Here is an 18,216-nt window from a genome sequence, read left to right as displayed (position 1 = left end):
TCCCTTTCATTAGTGGGTTTTAAAAAAGTCAAGGGCACTGGCTCACTCTTGGTTCAAGAAGAAGAAAGGGCAATGCTACAACCAGATGTCCATTCTAGTTCAGTAGCAAATTATTACTGCTTGGAAAATAATTAAGAATTTTCCTAGTTTTATCAGTTCCCAACTCAAGGACTCTCATTATTGTTTTTTTTTAAATAATATATTTGACATTCCTAGCAATTAAAATATCAGCTAGTTCCTCAGAAAAAATGGATCACCATCAGGAAGTTTTACAAGGAGGAATTAATATTTAATTTATTCAAGTGGGACCTTCACTTTTTTCCCAAGTGATGAACTTTCTATTCCATGGTTTTGTCATGGACTATAAATGATAGAACCTTTGAATGATTTCTCACTGAAAGGACTGGGAGGAAAGCAGCAAGAAAAAGATTGGTTTTTTGTTTCCATAAGAAAGAAAAGGCAGAAGGAAGGGATTTCTGTGTTATTTCTATCTTAGGTAAACTCAATAATTTTATTTTTTTAATTTTAATTTTTTTGTCTTTTTTCGTCTTTTAGGGCCGTACCGGCAGCATATGGAGGTTCCCAGGCTAGGGGTTGAATCGGAGCTGTAGCCACCAGCCTAAGCCAGAGCCACAGCAATGCGGGATCTGAGCCACGTCTGCGACCTACACCACAGCTCATGGCAACGCCAGATCCTTAACCCACTGAGTGAGGCCAGGGATTGAACCCGCGTCCTCATGGATGCTAGTCTGGTTCTGTTAACCACTGAGCCATGATGGGAACTCCAACTCAATAATTTTGAAACCACACCGGAGATCTCAAGAGTGAGCAAGGAAATATGACTTACTTCTGCATTCTACGTGGTCAACCAGGGCATAGGGATAGAAACAGGAGAGGAAAACTGCAAAGAAAATGCCCCATCCAACTGAGGGTGTGTCATGGTTTTTTTTTTTTTTTTTTTTTTTTTTTTTTTTTTTTTAATAGTCATGTTAAAGTGGCTCTGTTTGTTTATTCCTTTGTATTTTCTTCCTGTGGGCAAATGAAGAAAATACATGTAATTTTACATTCCTGGGATCACAGACAAAGTGGCTTCAAAGCAGAATGAGTGTCATCTTTTGGGGAGAAAGCCTTATTTTCAAAGTATAGAGCAGTCTCTACCCTTTAATTTAGATAGATTTCAGTTTGGTGTTTTTTTTTTTTTTTTTTTAAACCTATTGTTCTTTTATTTCAAGGTCAAGGAAATGATGTAATGGAGAAAAAAATGAAGAGAAAGGACATTCGAAAATAATGCAACTGGGCTATGTCATGGCTTCATACTTAGAAGGAACTGCTTAATTGGATGAAATGAGATGTTTGTTTTGTAATAACTCCAAAGGCTTTGACTGGGGTGAGGTTTAGAAATCCCATTATTTGAAATCAGATCTCAGTGACATTTTGTACATGAATGGAAGCTACACAGCTTAGTAATAGAGTGGGTTGAACTTAGTGGAACTGGTTGTTCATAGGTGTCAAAATGCCAGAGGGTCAAAACCAGTTTTTACTTTTTGTAAAAAAGTAAAAGGGTTAGGGTTAGGGTTATTTTTACTTTTTGTAAAAACTAGAGGTCTATGTCTCAAGTAGATTTTATGTTCCTTTCCATTTTTTCAGAGTTCTCAGTAAAATCAAGGGAAAGGGAATCAATTTTAGAACCGTTTATTTCTGAGTATTAAAATAAAGACTAAACATTTCCTAATTTTTAAAGCCTGAATTTATGGCAGAATATGGGCTTCTTTTTTTTGGACTTATTCCCAGAAATAGAGTTATAGTCATAGAAAGGTTCAACACATTCCAGGCTATTTTGTTCCAACAGGCTCCTTCAATGCCATTCTAGCCCTTACCTCAGCAAGCGCATTCCAGCCGTGGCCCCGAGGTAAATGCAGGTGGATCCATGGAGGTGGGCTGGAATCTGCCCCTTGACTTTTTGCATGCAATCCTCAAAGGCTTTGGGGACATCCTGGGGGTTTTCCGCATAGCTAGAGATCCCAGAGCCTGAAAAGCAAGCAGTCTGCACTTCATAGCATTCCCAGGAAACAACAAGAGTGGTACAACTTTTAAATACAAAACAAATCAGCTTTGGAAATTATTGGGTTTTAGTAGAGGGTTGAAAACAGGTGTATGTGTTAAGTGCCATGTGGTCACACCAATGAGTCAACTCCCAAAGTAGGGAAGGAGGTATTTCAAAGGTGAAAAAAATGACCCAAGTCCTCCTTTTAAAAAGTTCTCATTATGGGAGTTCCCACTGTGGCTCAGCACTAACAAACCTGACTAGTATCTATGAGGATGTGGGTTTGACCCCTGGCCTTGTTCAGTGGGTTAAGTATATGGCATCGTTGTGGCTGTGGCATAGGCCGGCAGTTGTAGCTCTGATTCAATCCCTAGCCCGGGAACTTCCATATGCAGCAGGTGTGTCCCTAAAAACAAGCAAACAAACAAACAAAAATTCTCGTTATGGGAATTTGAAATATAAATAAAAGTATGGAAAAGAGTGTAACAAATCCCATGCACCCTCCATATTCGTATTTTTTCTCTCCTTTTCACCACCTCATTTCTATCTAGATTGTTCGAACTAGAGTCAAAATACCATCCATTATAATTGTTGATATGTCTTTTAAATCACTCTCTCTCTCTCTCTTTTTTTTTTTTTTTTTTTTTTTTTGGCCACTCCTATGGCATATGGAAGTTCTCAAGCCAGAGACTGAACCCATGCCACAGCAGTGACCTGGGCCACTTACAGTGACAACACTGGATCCTTAACCCACTGCACCACAAGGGAACTCCTTAAGTCTCTTTTAATATATAAATTCTGCCTTCCCTTTCCGTTTTTTTCTTCATACTTAAATTTTTTTCCTTGAAATTTCATTTGCCTTATAGAGTTTCCCACAGCCTAGAATTTGTTGATTGCATCCCATGCTTCATTTAATGTTATTTGGTCCCAGTTTTTTTTTTTTTTTTCCTATAAGTTGGCAACTGAATTCAGAGGCTTAATCAGATTCAGGTGTGGATTTTTCAGAAAGAGTAATTTATAGGGATTAATGTGCACTTCCAATAAGTGTCTGGTTGTTTTTCTCTGTATGCTGTTAACAGGCATCAGTGATCACTGCTTAGATCCACTAGGGTTTATGAAATGGTGATATTTTATTTCCATCTTCTTGCATCACTTTTTACCTAAAATGCTTTTTTTAAAAAAATTCAATGAACTTTACTGTGTTTATCATTGTACAACCATCATTACAGCCTAATTTTAGAACATTTCCATCCCAAACCCCAGTCCACCCTGGACCTGGCCCCTTTGTAACAATAAATTTTTCAAAGTCTGTGGGTCTGTTTCTATTCTGTAAAATGTTTTTATAAGAGGAAAACTTCCCAGTCATTAACCGTTTGGCTACCCTAGAATACAGTTTGTACAGGGAAGGCAGGATGAGTGCTTGATACTTGCCCTTGATTTATAAGCTTAAAAAATATAGATCACATCTCCAGTATCTTCCTAATTTAACCAATGAGGGATTTTGGTTTTTTGTTTGTTTTGGATCTTGAAGAACATATGAATTTAAAGATATATTAGATATGCTTCAGTTCACTGCAGTTATCATGCTTTTTTTTTTTTTTTTCTTTTTATGGCCACACCTGGGGCATATGGAAGTTCCTGGACCAGGGCTCAAATGGAAGCTGCAGCTGCAGCCTGTGCCACAGCCACAGTAATACTGGAACCCAGCCACATCTGAGACCGATGCCACAGCTTCTGGCAACACTGGATCCTTAACCCACTGAGTGAGGCCAGGGATTGAATCTGCCTCCTCAAAAAGACAGTGTCGGTCCTTAATCCACTGAGCCACAATGGGAACTCCCAGTTATTATTGATGGCCCATCTTTGTCCAGGGGAGCTCTTCAATTTGGGCTGACATGATCCCAGAAACCTTTAAGAACTTCTCTGCTTTCTGATATAAGACATATCAATGACCTTATACACTTCCTGTCCCAGATCCGGAATCTGCCATTTCTTCAAGAAATCCTTTTTTTTTTTTTTTTAATTGAGTAGTGGAATTTAGCATCCAAAATTTGGAAGCTAGGGTGCTCACTGTAAGCCTTTCCAGAAGACACACCTAGGGAAAAGTTAATTTCAAGAGAAAATACATCATACATACTTAGTGGTATTTCTCATTCAAAACTACAGTTTTCTTCCTTGAATTCACTGCTCTTATATCTATATCTTCCTTTTCCTATGCTAAAAAATCCTATTTCCCAGCACCTCCAACCTAATGACTCATTTGCTTTATTTCACAATCCACACATAACAGTCCCAGTATGACAATGACAATACCAGCACTACCACCAATGTAGGATTATTGAAAAGTTTAAGATTATTATTTTTTTTTTGTCTTTTGTCTTTTAGGGCTGCATCTGCGGCATATGGAGGTTCACAGGCTAGGGGTCGAATCGAAGCTGTAGCTGCCAGCCTAGGCCAGAGCCACAGCAACGCAAGATCGGAGCCGCGTCTGCGACCTACACCACAGCTCACGGCAACGCCCGGATCGTTAACCCACTGAGCAAGGGCAGGGATCGAACTCGCAACCTCATGGTTCCTAGTCGGATTCGTTAACCACTGCGCCACAACAGGAACTCCCTCCAAGATTTTTTTAAAAGTTCCCTCCCCTTTCTTTTTTTGGCCACACTGTGGCATGTGGAAGTTCCTAGACCAGGGGTCAAACTCATGCCACAGTTGCAACAAGCGCCACAGCTGTGGCAATGCCAGATCCTTAAACTGCTGCGCCGAAGGGGAACTTCCAGATTTTTTAAAGTTCCTTTTGTCTGTAGGGTATATCCCATTAGGCATGTACAAAAGAGATAAAGTTTTCTTGAAGTACATACATTCTAGTTTTTCTGCATATCATTTATGGCTTTTTTTCATGCTAAAGGAGGAGAGTTGAATGGTTACAGCAGAGACCATATGACCAACAAGTGAAAAATATTTATCCTTTAGCTCTTTCCAGAAAAAGCTTGCTGTCCCTGACTTAGAAGATTTATAGTTATCTCCAACTTAATATGTCCAAATCCAAATTCCTTAATCCCTGCCATGTCCTCAACCAATTCCACCCCTAGTGTTGCCCACTCTTAGGAGATGGAACCTTCATGTACACAGTTACTTGGGTCAGAACTGATGCTCAGACACCATCAATTTAGATGACACATTTACTCTATCATAAAACCTTTTTGGTTCTTCTTTCAAAATACCTCTTAAATCTGAGTACTTCTCACCCCATTCCCCAGAACTATTCTCAGTCAGAGGTTCTCAGCCTCAGTACTACTGATGTTGGGGGCTGGATAATTCTTTGTTGTGGGGGGCTGTCCTATGTGTTGTGCAATGGTTAGCAGCATCCCTGTCCTCTACCACTAGATGCCAGCAGCACTGCCAAACCCAGTTGTACAATCTAAACTTTCCCAGCCATTGACAAATGTTCCCTGGGGGGCAAAACTGCCCCATGGTGAGAAGCATCAGTCTAGGCCAAACCGCCATAATGTCATTTCCCTTCTCCACTGCTCTAAAAACCCTGGTTAATCTTAATCTCTTGGGTATGTGTTCTGTATTGGCAAAGGGACCTGTTAAAATCGTGTCATATTGTGTTAGTTCCCTGGTCAGAATCTTCTAATGGCTTCCCAATATAGTTTGAAAAAAATTCCTTAGAGTAAAAGTCAACCCCCTTACCGCATCTCAAGGCCCTCTATGAGCCAGCCTTAGGGACGGCTTTGTCTTCATTTCTTACCTTTGTTCCTCTTACTCATTTTGCCCCAGCCACATTGGTCCCTTTGCTTTTCCTAGAAAAAGCTGAGCAACTGCCACCTTTGGCCTTTTCTCTTGCTATGCCTCTGCTCAGCTTGTTTTTCCCTCAAACATATGTACAGTTCACCCTCTCATCTCACTTTTGTCTCTGCTTGCTCTTCCTTCTTTGCTCTCTCTTGATGATACTGTCTAAAATAGCATGATCACTCTCTACCTATCTACCTGGTTTGGTTTCTCTTCAAGCATGTCTCCCATACATCTTATACCCATTTATTTATTGTCTCTCCATCATTTATAAGTTCTATAACAGCAGAAACTTTGTATATTGTTTATTTTAGAATTCCCAGTGTTAAGAACAGCACTGGCAAACAGCAGGCACCCAATACATATTTATTAAATACATAAATGAAGCAAGCAATCAATGAGATTTTCAAATCAGCTCATAACACTATAGTAAGGGGATTGTGTAGTCCAATCTAGAGCAAACAAAATATATTCTGCAGAGCTGGTCTGTGGATAGGGACTGGTTAGAAGCCCAGCTAGAATGCTGAAATGTGGAGTATTGGAGCATGTCCCTTGAGGGCCTATTTTCATAAGTTTCTTAAGCTTCTCAGATGGAAAAGGAAATTGGGTTCATAGGCTTATGGGATACTGGGACTCACAACCCCAAGAAAAGCGTTAAAGGAGTTCCCTGGCGGTTTAGTGGGTTGGGGATCCAACATTGTCTCTGCTGTGGTCCAGGTTGCTGCTGTGTCACAGTTCGATCCCTGGCCCCAGAACTTCCCCATGCTACAGGCATGGCCAAAAAGAAAAAAAAGAAAAGAGCTAAAAGTGCTATTCCAGTCTAGGAATTTTAAAGTGTTGAACAGATGGTATAGACTTATTTGAGGTGGACAGAAGCCAAAGCATGTGTTTAAGCAAAGGATGCTTTTCAACACCGTAGTGGCCTAGTCCCTGGGCAACTCTTGAAGATATTGCCATGGAGGAGGTATTCAAGTTTACGCTCCAGTAGAGTTTAAAGAATTTTTAACTGCTGGTTTAAAGGGAAAACCTGAATGTTGCTTGTGGGAGAAGGCAGCAGTAAGCACGAGTCCTGCTCCCTGTGAAAGATATGAAGGCCAGGCAAGGAAACAGTGCCAGCCAGGGAATGGCTTTACAGCAAGCAGCCAGCTCTACAGACACCAGCGTGGGGACCAGCAACTAAGGCAGCACCCAGTGAACTCATGGAAAACAGCAGCACCTGAGGACAAATACTCACCAGAGACCCCCAAGAAAGACATTTTTAGGGACCCAGAAATCCAAGAAATGCCACTGGGAAAGCAAGCATTCATTACTTCCTCAAACTGGCCAAGGAAGGGGAGACCTGAGAAAGTTTGCAACTGAGAAACTAAAAGCCCAAATTATGCTTGGCTAGCCACATGTCTCGAGGGGGTGACACTTGCCAGACTTTAACTTGAGCTGAAGTTTGTGGTCTTCTGGTCATTCTGAGTATATATGGATCCCTGAGGCTACTGTGATCAAAGGGAAGATCCAATTATGGGTGTAGTGTAGGCTCCATGACCCTGCCTCTCCCCTAAATCACATCCAGGATGGGCCAAGGGCCCCTTCCCCTGAGAGACTGCCTATGTCCCTCCCCATGAAAGTGCCACCTCTCCATACAGTCAGAAGCCATCAAGACTGACTTGGCTGAACTGGGGGGTAAAAACAGATCTTAAAACTGGGTGATAGTAAACTTTTGGCAAGGATATCCACTGGGAGCTCTAAAGTGTGGTGCCCCATGATTAATAATAGCTAACACTTATTGAGTGCCCACTGTATGCCAGGCATTTGCTACCTGCTTTACATATAGCAGACCAAGAATATTATGAAGAAACTAAAAAGACAAACCATAAACTGTGAGAGGGTATTAGCAACATATTATAATAATATTAGCAAAGCATTCATATTCAGAATATATACAAAGAATTCCTATGACCCAGTAGGAAAAAGTCAAGCAATTCAGTACAAAAATGAGCAAAAGACATGAAAAGGCATTTCACAGAGACAGAAATAGTCATAAATATATGAAAAGATACTTAACATTATTAGTTACTGGGGAAATACAAATATCCATCAACAGGGAAAAATAAATGAGATACTGCTACTCATAACAACATAGATGAATTTTAAACACCTAGTGGTAGTGAACAAAATACATTACAGAAGAGTAAATGTTCAGCTTCAATTATAAGTATGTGCTTGATTTCATTTTCAAAAACAGGAAAAACTCAATGCCCAAGGACACAATTATAAAGATGAACAAGCAAACAGTAAACCTAACATTCAGGATATGTTGTGGCAGAGGCAGGGAGTGTGTGGAGAGTCATTAAAGATGCTGATAAAGTTCTTTTTCAAGGGTTGGCAGCTCACCGGTCAAAGAGAGTTCACCACCTTCTTTAACCAGCCTGTGACCTAAGATATTCTTACATTTTTACCGTCCACCCCTGTCTACCTCTCTCTATGTGATACCTCCCTACTGACATACACAGCCTATTGGTATACAATTTTCCATGAGTTTCTCCTGTTTCTGCATGTCTTGTGACAAGAGGCAATGACTGCCTTTGTTCTGGATTATCTTTTCAAGGATATTTGCATAACAAACAGGCTTGGAAGATACAGATAGGGTTTCCCTCCAGAGCAAAAGGCAGGTGCCCTTTATAAATGTTTCAGACTCACTAATCTCAGGGTTCCCTTTCTGTAACACAACCCACTGTGGGAGCATGTACCATCTGGCCCTTTTTACATCATCCTGAGCAAACTGGGACTCAAAGAACCAGTGTGAGAAAATGCTGATACTCAGGCTACAGCTATTACTGTAAGTGATTCAGACCCAGGAGTGGGTCCACCAGCATTCATGAAAGTGCAGCTGGGTAGAAGCTAACACCATCCACAATTTTTGAGCTCCTCCCCCATTTTATAGATGAGACATCTGAAACCCAGAAAAGCAAAGAACTGGCCTAAGGTCACTGCACTGATAAGTAGCAGCACTAACAGGAGGTCTCATATTTCCCTGATACCAAGCCCGATGCTCAGTCTCTGCCTCCAGGCAGCCTCTCAGGATCCCTGCAGGCCTCTGAAGGACCTTGGGACACTCTTGGCCTTACCTTTTACACTGCATTTGAAGGTCTGACTGACCACTCCAGTATTATTCTCCTTCTCTGCTGGCCACTGATACACGTAGACTGTGGTTCTGGAAGACCCAGCATCAAGCACGATTCCATACTGTGTAAAAGAGGGGAGGGAGAGTCAGAAATAGGCTCAACATCTCTGAGGATCCCTTTTCCCAGGGGGCTACTGACAACCCTGACTCCTCCCAAAAGCTTAACCCACACTTCTTCATTTAGGCAGGAGCTGACCAGGAAGAAAAAACTGTTTTCTCCAAACCAACTTTACCTCCATGAATTTTGGAGGGAGGTGGGTCAAGTGTTCTAGGCCACAATTCTTGGACTTGGACACACCTTAGAATCACTTGGGGAAATTTTGAAACTTCCAATGCCAAGGCTATATCCAAGACCCATTAAATCAGAATCTTTGGCACCACCAGTTTTTAAAACTTCTTGTTGATCCTAATATGCAGCCAAGGTTGAAAATGAATACCCCAGGCATCCCTCATGCAAAGACATTCTCCTGATTCTTCCTCATCCAGACTTGCCGTGGGGGAACAGAAGCCACCTGGGGTCTCAGGAGGAAAATGAATAGTCAGCCACCTGCTACCCTCTATTCTCCAAACTTCCAAGCCTAGCAGCCTGGGAATAAACAACCAAAAGGAAACCATCGGTACAAAGTTCTCACAAAGGAGAGACACACTGATATCTGCATAAGCCTTCAGAATGAAAGTATTCCCACTTAACGGGGAAGAAACCAAAGTGCTAATGAATGTTTACATATTATCCCACTTTGGTGACACATGTGTGAACAAATGGCAGGAGGTTGGTGTTGCTGGCCATCTCACCCAGCTTGAGGCAGGTACTGGGGAGCTTCGCCTGAAGGTGCGCCCAGCCCAGGCCCTGGACTGGACCTGTACAGGAAGGAGTCTGCATTAGTAGCCTGGGGCACTGGAGTGAGTTATGCTGACCTGGGTCAGTATACGGTTGGGCCTGAAGTCAGCTCAGGGCATCAGAGGCTTCTGGGTGGCAGCTTTTCCCCAATTAACCCACCATTTAGTTAGCCGAAATGACATTGGGTTCTAGAGGTCAAATTGGATGAATTTCCACTTTTATGATACTGGGTAGAAGGTCTAGCTTCTCTGGGTTCCCTCATCTTCAGACAACTTCCTTTCAGAAGTAAAAGGAGACCATCTGCCTGATGCTTAGTAGCTGCTCAATAAATACAGGCTCTCTAGAAAAATCAGTGAAGTAAAATAAATAAAATTACCAAGCAAGAAAAAGAGGAAAGAAAAACAAATAATACTACGTGCATACAGCTACGTAGACACATATATGTTTAAACATGTTTTTAAATCAACACAGAATTACAATGCACATAATTATCTCCAATGTTCTTTTCTTACTTAAAAAGTGTATTATGAACATCTCTCCCTATCAGTAAAAATACTGACATCATGATATTTTTTTTCTTTTTAGGGCCATACCAACAGCACATGGAGTTTCCAGGCAAGGGGTTGAATCAGAGCTGTAGCCACTGGCCTATGCCACAACCACAGCGATACTAGATCCAAGCTGTGTCTACAACCTACACAACAGCTCACAGCAATGCCAGCTCCTTAACCCACTGAACAAGGCTAGGGATTGAATCTGTGTACTCATGGATGCCGGTTAGACTTGTTTTCCACTGAGCCACAATGGGAACTCCTGATATCATGATTTTTAGGACATTCATCACAATCGCTGTGAGATATACAATAATTGATTTAACCCATCCCCTGATTCTGAACTTTCTATCACAAATGCTTGCTTCATTTGAAACAGGACCAAATTAAAAAAAATTGTTGCTCTAGCTTCTTCATGCTATTAAGATAGAATATCCCGTGTACATTGGTATTTGAACTTGGACAGCCTCTGTACCTAGCTTTTCATCCTGATGCATGTTGCCTGGGATCCTGACATGACACCCCCCATGTTGCACAAGGGAGGCATTGTCCACAGTCTGTTCCAGGCAGAGGCTCACTGTGAGATTAAAGCACAAGTTGAAACTGAAGGACACCAGGTACTCCAGAGGTCTGAGCCTCTGTAGCAGTCTGTTTTCTTCCCTTCCCTCTGCTGCTGACCTTCCCACCACCCCCTCCACAGCCCCTCCAGGCCTGATGCTGATAAGAGAACAGCAGCTACTCTAGAGGGTGCCTGCCTGTCTCCAAGCTTCTTTATTCCAACCTTTCATGAAGAATGCTCAGAGCGGCTGGGCCAAACCAGAAAGAAGGAAGAAAGTCCATTTGTATTTGTAACTCCAGAAAAATAGGATTCAATTTTGACCAGAGTGGGTGCAGCCAGAGACTGTGCTCTGAGCCTGGAGAAATGGAGGCCCCTCAGGCACCTGCTCATGTGCCGACAGGGGTAGCCTTGAGGCCCAATCTTACTTCTCACTGACATGATCCACTCCCACCCCGTCATAGTTCATTGGTATTTTCAAAAATGGAAAAATTGGTCTTTAATCAGTTTTCAGAGCTCATTTGCCTAAAGCAGTACAACTTAATGTGGTTCCATAGAGGGAGAGGAGAGAGGAGAATGAATTTCCTCAAGTTCAACTAGGTGGGTAATGTTTGGATGAAATGCCGTTAAGTCACCCTCTGTTTAATGCAGTGTCAGAAAAAAAAAACAAAAAAAAAAAAACCATGGCTTGAATGTGGAACTAAAGACACACTTACTGGGTCAAGTGAAAGGAAAGAGTCTTCAAACCCTGTGGTCCAAAACTCAAGGACTGTGTGAGCTTCTAGCAAAAGCAAAAGCAAAGGTCATAAGATCAGCTTTCTAAGATGTATTTATCATTATTATTTAAAAATTTTAAACTGAAGTATAGTTGATTTATAATGTTGTATTAGTTTCAGGTATACAGCAAAGTGATTTAGTTACACATAATACATATATTCTTTTTCAGATTCTTTTCCCATAAAGGTTCTTATAGAATATTGAGCAGAGTTCCCTGTGCTATATAGTAGGTTCTTGTTGACTACCTATTTTGTATATAGTAGTGTATATATGTTAATCCCAACCTCCAAATTTATCTTTCCCCCATACCTTTCTCTTTTGGTAACCATAAGTTTGTTTTCATAAGTCTGTGAGCCTGTTTCTATTTTATAAATAAGTTCATTCCTATCACTTTTTTAGACTCCACATATAAGCGATGTCATATGATATTTGTTTTTCTCTAATTTACTTCACTTAGTATGATCATCTCTAGGTCCATCCATGTTGCTGCAAATGGCATTCTTTCTTTCTTTTAATGGCTGAGTAATATTCCATTGTATATATGTACCAGATCTTCTTTATCCATTCTAAATGTGTTCATTGCTATTATCATTATCATTATTATTACTATAATAAGTAATAACAAGTTGTATTAATAAACATTTATTGAACACTTATAATATGCCAGACACTGCACAAAGAGCTTTAGTGTTGCATTTATAAGGGAAGTATTATCATCTCTCTTTTTTTTTAATGACTTTTTTTTTTTTTTTTGGCTTTTTAGGGCTGCCCCTGCTGCATCTGGAGGTTCCTAGGCTAGGGATCCAATCAGAGCTATAGCTGCCAGCCACAGCCACAGCCACAGCCACAGAACACAGGATCTGAGCCATGTCTGTGACCCTACACCACAGCTCACAGCAGCACCAGATCCTTAACCCATGGAGCAAGGCCCGGGATCGAACCTGCATCCTCATGGTTCCTAGTCAGATTCTTTTCCTCTGCACCATGACAGGAACTCCTATCATCATCTCTTCTTGACAGATTGGGAAACTGGCTCATAGAGGTAAATAGTTAACCAGAGTCACAGACTTGGGATCAAGCCTGAGTCTCAAACCTGTACTTATATCCCCCATGCTTTCACTGAGTTTCAAGGAAACCAAGTCTCAACAGGGTGACTATTTAGTAAGAAGGTACCCAGTATGTACGGCAGACTTTCTTTGTCTAGACAAAAGTCTCTTAAAAGCAAACTCTTAGTTAAGTGGTATGCAGATCTGGCTGGAGAGGAGAAAGACCAATTTGAATAAGCAGCTGGGGCTTTCCAGAAAGGAAGAAACCAACTACCCAGCTCTTATTCTTCAAAGGGTGAACCAGGGTGGGCTACAAGGCACCGGAGATCAGACTGATGACTGAGAATGGATGAGGGTTGGAAGGAAATGGTTTTAACACAGCCTGGCCCAGTAGTTGTACTTTGGAGAGTAATGGCCAAGCATGTGACCCAATGTGGATATCTAATGTGACCTGAACAGATCATGGCATAAAAGCTGTGTTCCCGAAACAGGAGGGCTCTGCAGGCCCCTCTTCATCAGTGACACCCTGTGGCTGTTGTGGCAATGGCAGTGGGGTATTGATCAGGTGGGACTGAGAAGCTCCAGGGCTTCTAAACAATTGTGACAGAGGCTGGGAGAGTGAAACCTAAAGAGGAAGATCCTGGACTTAACGACAATAAAGCGTGGAGGAAGGGGGAGGTCTGAGTGACATCCTGATGTTTACTTTTCAAGCTGATAGAGCAGGTCAGATCAGTAACAATGAAAAAGGCATTGGGGATATTTCTACCCTTGGCTAAGTTTTAACAGTTCTCCTTTTAAACTCGGATAAACCAAGGTTAGGTAAGCCAAGATAAACGAAGGTGAAATAAGCCAGTGCTGGCTTTAATAGCCATATATGATGACCTTTCATGTGGGTCTTGAGGAGCATTCCAATCCAGGGCACTCCAGATAAGCCACTGGGGAGCTGGCCCCTCTAAAACAACTGTCACTTGCACACAAAGGCAAAACAAAGCTCCAGATATGAAACATAAACGGTGAAAAAGCCCTTATATTCACTCACGTCCACCTCTACTTGCCCTTCCGGCCCCTAGTACACACTGCAAAACAAAAGGAAAGGTCTCTGGACACCCTGAGAAAAGCATGTGGAATGCCCCCTTCTGAGCTGTCATTCTGCTCCTGGTTCAGCTGGTCTAGAACATCTATATTTTCTTACATCTAACCCATTTGGTGAAGTAGAATGGGACTTCTGAGCCAATATTCCAATGTTATACAACTTTCTGTTCCCTACAGCTGGGGCCTGACACCAAGATTCTGGAGAGATTAAAAATCCCCTCTCCAGAGTTCCCTTCATGGCTAAGCAGTTAATGAACCCAACTAGGATCCATGAGGATGCAGGTTCGAGCCCTGGCCTCGCTCAGTGGGTTAAGGATTCTGTGTTGCTGTGAGCTGTGGTGTAGGTTGCAAATGTGGCTCAGATCTGGTCTTGCTGTGGCTATGGCATAGGCCAGCAGCTACAGCTCTGATTCAACCCCTAGCCTAGGAACTTCCATACGATGCGGGTGCAGCCCTAAAAAGCAAAAAAATAAAAATAAAAATCCTCTCTCTGAACTGAATGCTAATTAGTGAGGGTGTGTCTACTGGTCCTTCCAAACCATGTCCTAAGAACAATGTTCTCTGCTCTCTTTTCTTCCTTCTATGCCAGTTCTACTCTTTCCAGTCTGTGTAACTGCAGGAAGCTATTTGCCCTGTCTGTTCCTCTGTTTCTCATCTTCAAAATGGCAGTAATAATAATCTGTCTATGTGGAATAGTCACTGAGGGTTCCCTGCCCACAAGGCCTTAGACCTTACCACCGTGCTGTCCAACTATGCACTTTCTACCTGCCTGAAGACTTTCTCCAGTGGCCTAACCTCACCGAGCCCACAACATACCAGAAATACTAGAGAGTCCCTCAGGAAGCAGCCCTCAACCAGTGACTAATGGAAGCTTGTGTGTAAACATGCCCTTGAGTGGGATGACTGTGAGGCAGGTGTTCTGTATGCCCACGGTAGAGGACAGCCCTGAGGTGAGTTCTGTACTGGCTCCCAGAGATCCCCAGCAGGACAGCCCCAGCTGTCTACAGTGGTACTGGGTAACAGCCCCGCCATTGGCTGCCTTCCCATCCATCCCACTTCCCCCATCCCCCATAGGGTTTCCTGGGGTCACCCCCAGATGACCATCTCACACGTGCATCTTTGACTAGGGAACCCACCTGACACAGTAGCATTAAACATGTGTGATCTCCTCCTTCGACAGTTCCCTCCATATTACCCTGGGATCCACTTTTCTCTACTCGGTTTACTCTTCAAGTCTTCTATCTAATTCTTCCATGTCCCTCCAGTACAAACAGAGGACTTGCCTCTCACTTTTCCGAACACCTGGAAGCCAGCAGCTGGCAGCTGTCCTAACTAGCCCATCTTAACTTTCGAAGGGCCGGAGGGAAAGTTTTATAAATGAAGACTCCTGGCCTGGCCTGCCTCCAACCTATCCTCTTCCCACCCTGGGAAAATTCACAGAGTCAACAGCCTCATGAACCTGTATGTTGACTGTATAAGTTGGGCTAGTTTTGATCCCACATCCATGCTCTGTGTACTCTCCCTGCAAGCAGCTGCCCCTTTCTACCCCTAAGACCAGTGGTAAGGTCTGCCCTCAGGTGGAGGCCCACACAGACCCTGGATTCTGGGGTCCCATGCACCTCTCAAAAGGGAAGCATGGGCACATTCCCTTGTCCCCTGGAGAGATGTACCTGGAGTGCAGCTAGAGCTGGTTCCTTTGATTTATGGGGTCTAAGGATAGTACTAGAGTCTAAGAATGGCTGCTGGGGCCTAAGAGCAGTACCAGTTGGGGGCATGTCCCTCCCCTCATTCAGCAAAACTTCCTGCATCTGCACCCATCCTCCTTACCTTCCCTCCTATGCAGAGGAAGATGTGTTCTCCCATCAGAGGCCACTGTCTCCTCCTGAGTCCCCCATTCAGAACTTAGGATCAAGGAGAGGTGGGAAGTAAGTGAGAAGAGCCCTAGAGTTCTCGTTGTGACTCAGTGGTTAATGAACCCAACTAGTATCCATGAGGACGAGGGTTCCATTCCTGGCCTCACTCAGTGGGTTAAGGATCCAGCATTGCCATGAGCTGTGGTGTCCCCTGTGGTTGTGGTGTAGGCCAGCAGCTACAGCTCCTATTCAGCCCTTAGCCTGAGAACCTCCATATGCCGTGGGTGCATCCCTAAAAAGCCAAAAAAAAAAAAAAAAAAAAAAAAAGAAAAAGAAAGAAAAGAAAAGGAAAGAGAGCCCTGGCTGTGGGAGTGGGAGGGACAGGGTTTCGGGTTTTTGTTTGTTTGTTTGTTTTAATGGCTGCAGGCTAGGGGTCAAATCTGAACTGCAGCTGCTGGCCTACGCCACAGCTACAGCCACACTGGATCCAAGCCACATCTGGGAACTACGCCACAGTTTGTGGCAATGCCAGATCCTTAACCCACTGAGTGAGGCCCAGGATCAAACCCAAATCCTCACAGAGACAATAGTGGGTCATTAACCTGCTGAGCCACAACATAAGCTCCTGGGTTTCAGTTCTGTTCCTGCCATCTACTGGCCAAACCTATGTTTCCTCACTTGCAAAATGGTGGTGACAGTGCTTGTCCAACTTCCAGTTGGCACAAAGGTTCAATGAGTAGTTCAGGGAAAAATGCTCACTCAACTGAATAGCAATTTACAAAGTATAAGGAGGTAGTTGCAATCCTGACTTTATATAGTTTATAGAAGAAGGCAATGCCTGGAGCTTGGGGAAAAAAGCTTCTCTAGGCCTTAGCTAATGTCATTAGACAATCAGATAATTTGTTTTCCTCTCACCATTGGATGTTTACATAAGGCTCTTTTCTTTTACTTTTTTATTCATGCTATTAATATGGGGGGGGGCTGAGATTCTTAAGTAAAATATCTTACAAAAGAACCAGGCTCCATTATCTAGAAAAGATTTTACTTTAATCCTTTAGAAAAGAGGACTCAGGATGGTAGATCAAAATTACCCACAGAGCTAACGTAATATTAGTTTCTTTTTTATCTTTTAAAAACCTGTTTCAAATATAGCCTTGGAACAGTCCTTAACAGCATGAGGATGTAGAAAGGAGTCTGAGGTCAAGGAAAAATACTAAATGAGATTCAAATAATATAGTTGAATTACTTGGCTTCTATGGCCCTCTGGCTAAGAGAGGTTTTCATATTTTTGAAGAGTCACAGGAAGAGAAAAACAAAAGAAGATATGCAACAGAGACTATAAATAGCTCTCAAAGCCTAAAATGTGTAGTGTTTAGCCATTTACAGAGCAAGTTAGCTGACTTCTACCCAAAATGGCTAAAGGATTCGCTGACTCTCTTTACCCTTCATTTAACAGTCTTCAATGAGATCACTTCCCATCATTCTTACAGCTAAGACTGAAGAGATTCATACAGTTTTCAGTCTACCAGAGACCATCCATTTGGGGATGGGCTTACCAAGGGCTGAGAGAGGCCTCTGGAACTTAGCATAAGGACCTGAGTCACTTTTCTGGGGGAAGAGTCAGAGGGATCATGGCATACGCTGAGACTCAAGAGAGGCAGCACAACACAGCTCAAGGAGACCATTCAAGTCTTTGATTTTTGTTCACCCACATTAAGGCCAAGAGAAGAGCCCGGGTCTTCTAGTCTCCACTCATGTGCAGGGCTCTGTGGTCTAGGGGAACTGACAAGCTGGTAAATCTTTGGTAACCATTTATAATTCTTGGCTACGAAGTCTAGCTTTGGTTCCAACAGTCAGAAGTCAAAGCAAGACCACACAGTCCTAGGAGGTGTCACCACTATCAATCTGTCACTTCAAACATCACAAACCCAGCATGTCCAGTCTTTTCTCCCTTGGGTCTTATCCCACCTTCCCCTGGTTCCAGCTGGAGGCAGGAGGAAATAATTTTCTTCTCTTGTACCTCATGAATCATCGATGTCAGAGTCCATTTCTTCCTTTCAATGCCAGCTTCTTCACGCTTACCTTCAGTCCTGGAAGGAGGACCTCCCTCTGGTGAATCTGGATGAGTGTAATAGCCACAAGCACCGCAATGCTCAAAAGCAAGACCACCAAGGCGATGATGGCTGAAGTTCGGGAGAGGGCCTTGAAGCCTAAAATGGGAAGACACATGAGGGGGAGTCAGGAACAGGGCCTGGCCTTCCTTGTAGAATTTGGACTGGGGATATAGCTGCATACTTAAGTCACTTCCTCTGGCTTTAGTGAGACCCATACTTTTAGTGCAGAGCAGCAACTGGGCTCCAACACCCATTTATCTTTCCTCCAAAGAGTGGACTAAAACAGTGTTTGCAGGGAGGGAATGCCATGATTTAGTTCTCTGGTATTTCCTACGGCATATCATGCATATTATTGGTCATCCCTAAGATGATTTA

The 18,216-nt window shown here is 42.8% G+C and overlaps 1 protein-coding gene and 1 long non-coding RNA gene across 7 annotated transcripts in view; one reads left to right on the top strand and one right to left on the bottom strand.

Annotated features, from left to right (window-relative positions):
- Positions 1 to 18,216, top strand: part of LOC110256427 — a 200,114-nt gene that overhangs the window by 44,416 nt on the left and 137,482 nt on the right. The gene's annotated exons all lie outside the window — the stretch shown is intronic.
- The window catches only part of ENTPD3 (ectonucleoside triphosphate diphosphohydrolase 3), a 36,064-nt gene that overhangs the window by 12,296 nt on the left and 5,552 nt on the right, over positions 1 to 18,216 (bottom strand). For both annotated transcript variants that reach the window (XM_005669376.3, XM_003358380.4), the window contains exons 3-5: positions 17,810 to 17,937; positions 8,959 to 9,076; positions 1,878 to 2,028 (exon numbers count right to left, since the gene is read on the bottom strand). In XM_005669376.3, coding sequence (XP_005669433.2) covers positions 1,878 to 2,028; positions 8,959 to 9,076; positions 17,810 to 17,937 — 397 coding nt within the window. The remainder of the gene's footprint in view (positions 1 to 1,877; positions 2,029 to 8,958; positions 9,077 to 17,809; positions 17,938 to 18,216) is intronic.

Source organism: Sus scrofa, chromosome 13, assembly GCF_000003025.6.
Source record: "Sus scrofa isolate TJ Tabasco breed Duroc chromosome 13, Sscrofa11.1, whole genome shotgun sequence".
NCBI lineage: Eukaryota > Metazoa > Chordata > Mammalia > Artiodactyla > Suidae > Sus > Sus scrofa.
Note: the sequence above shows the minus strand (reverse complement) of the source record. Positions and strands in the feature narration are given on the sequence as shown.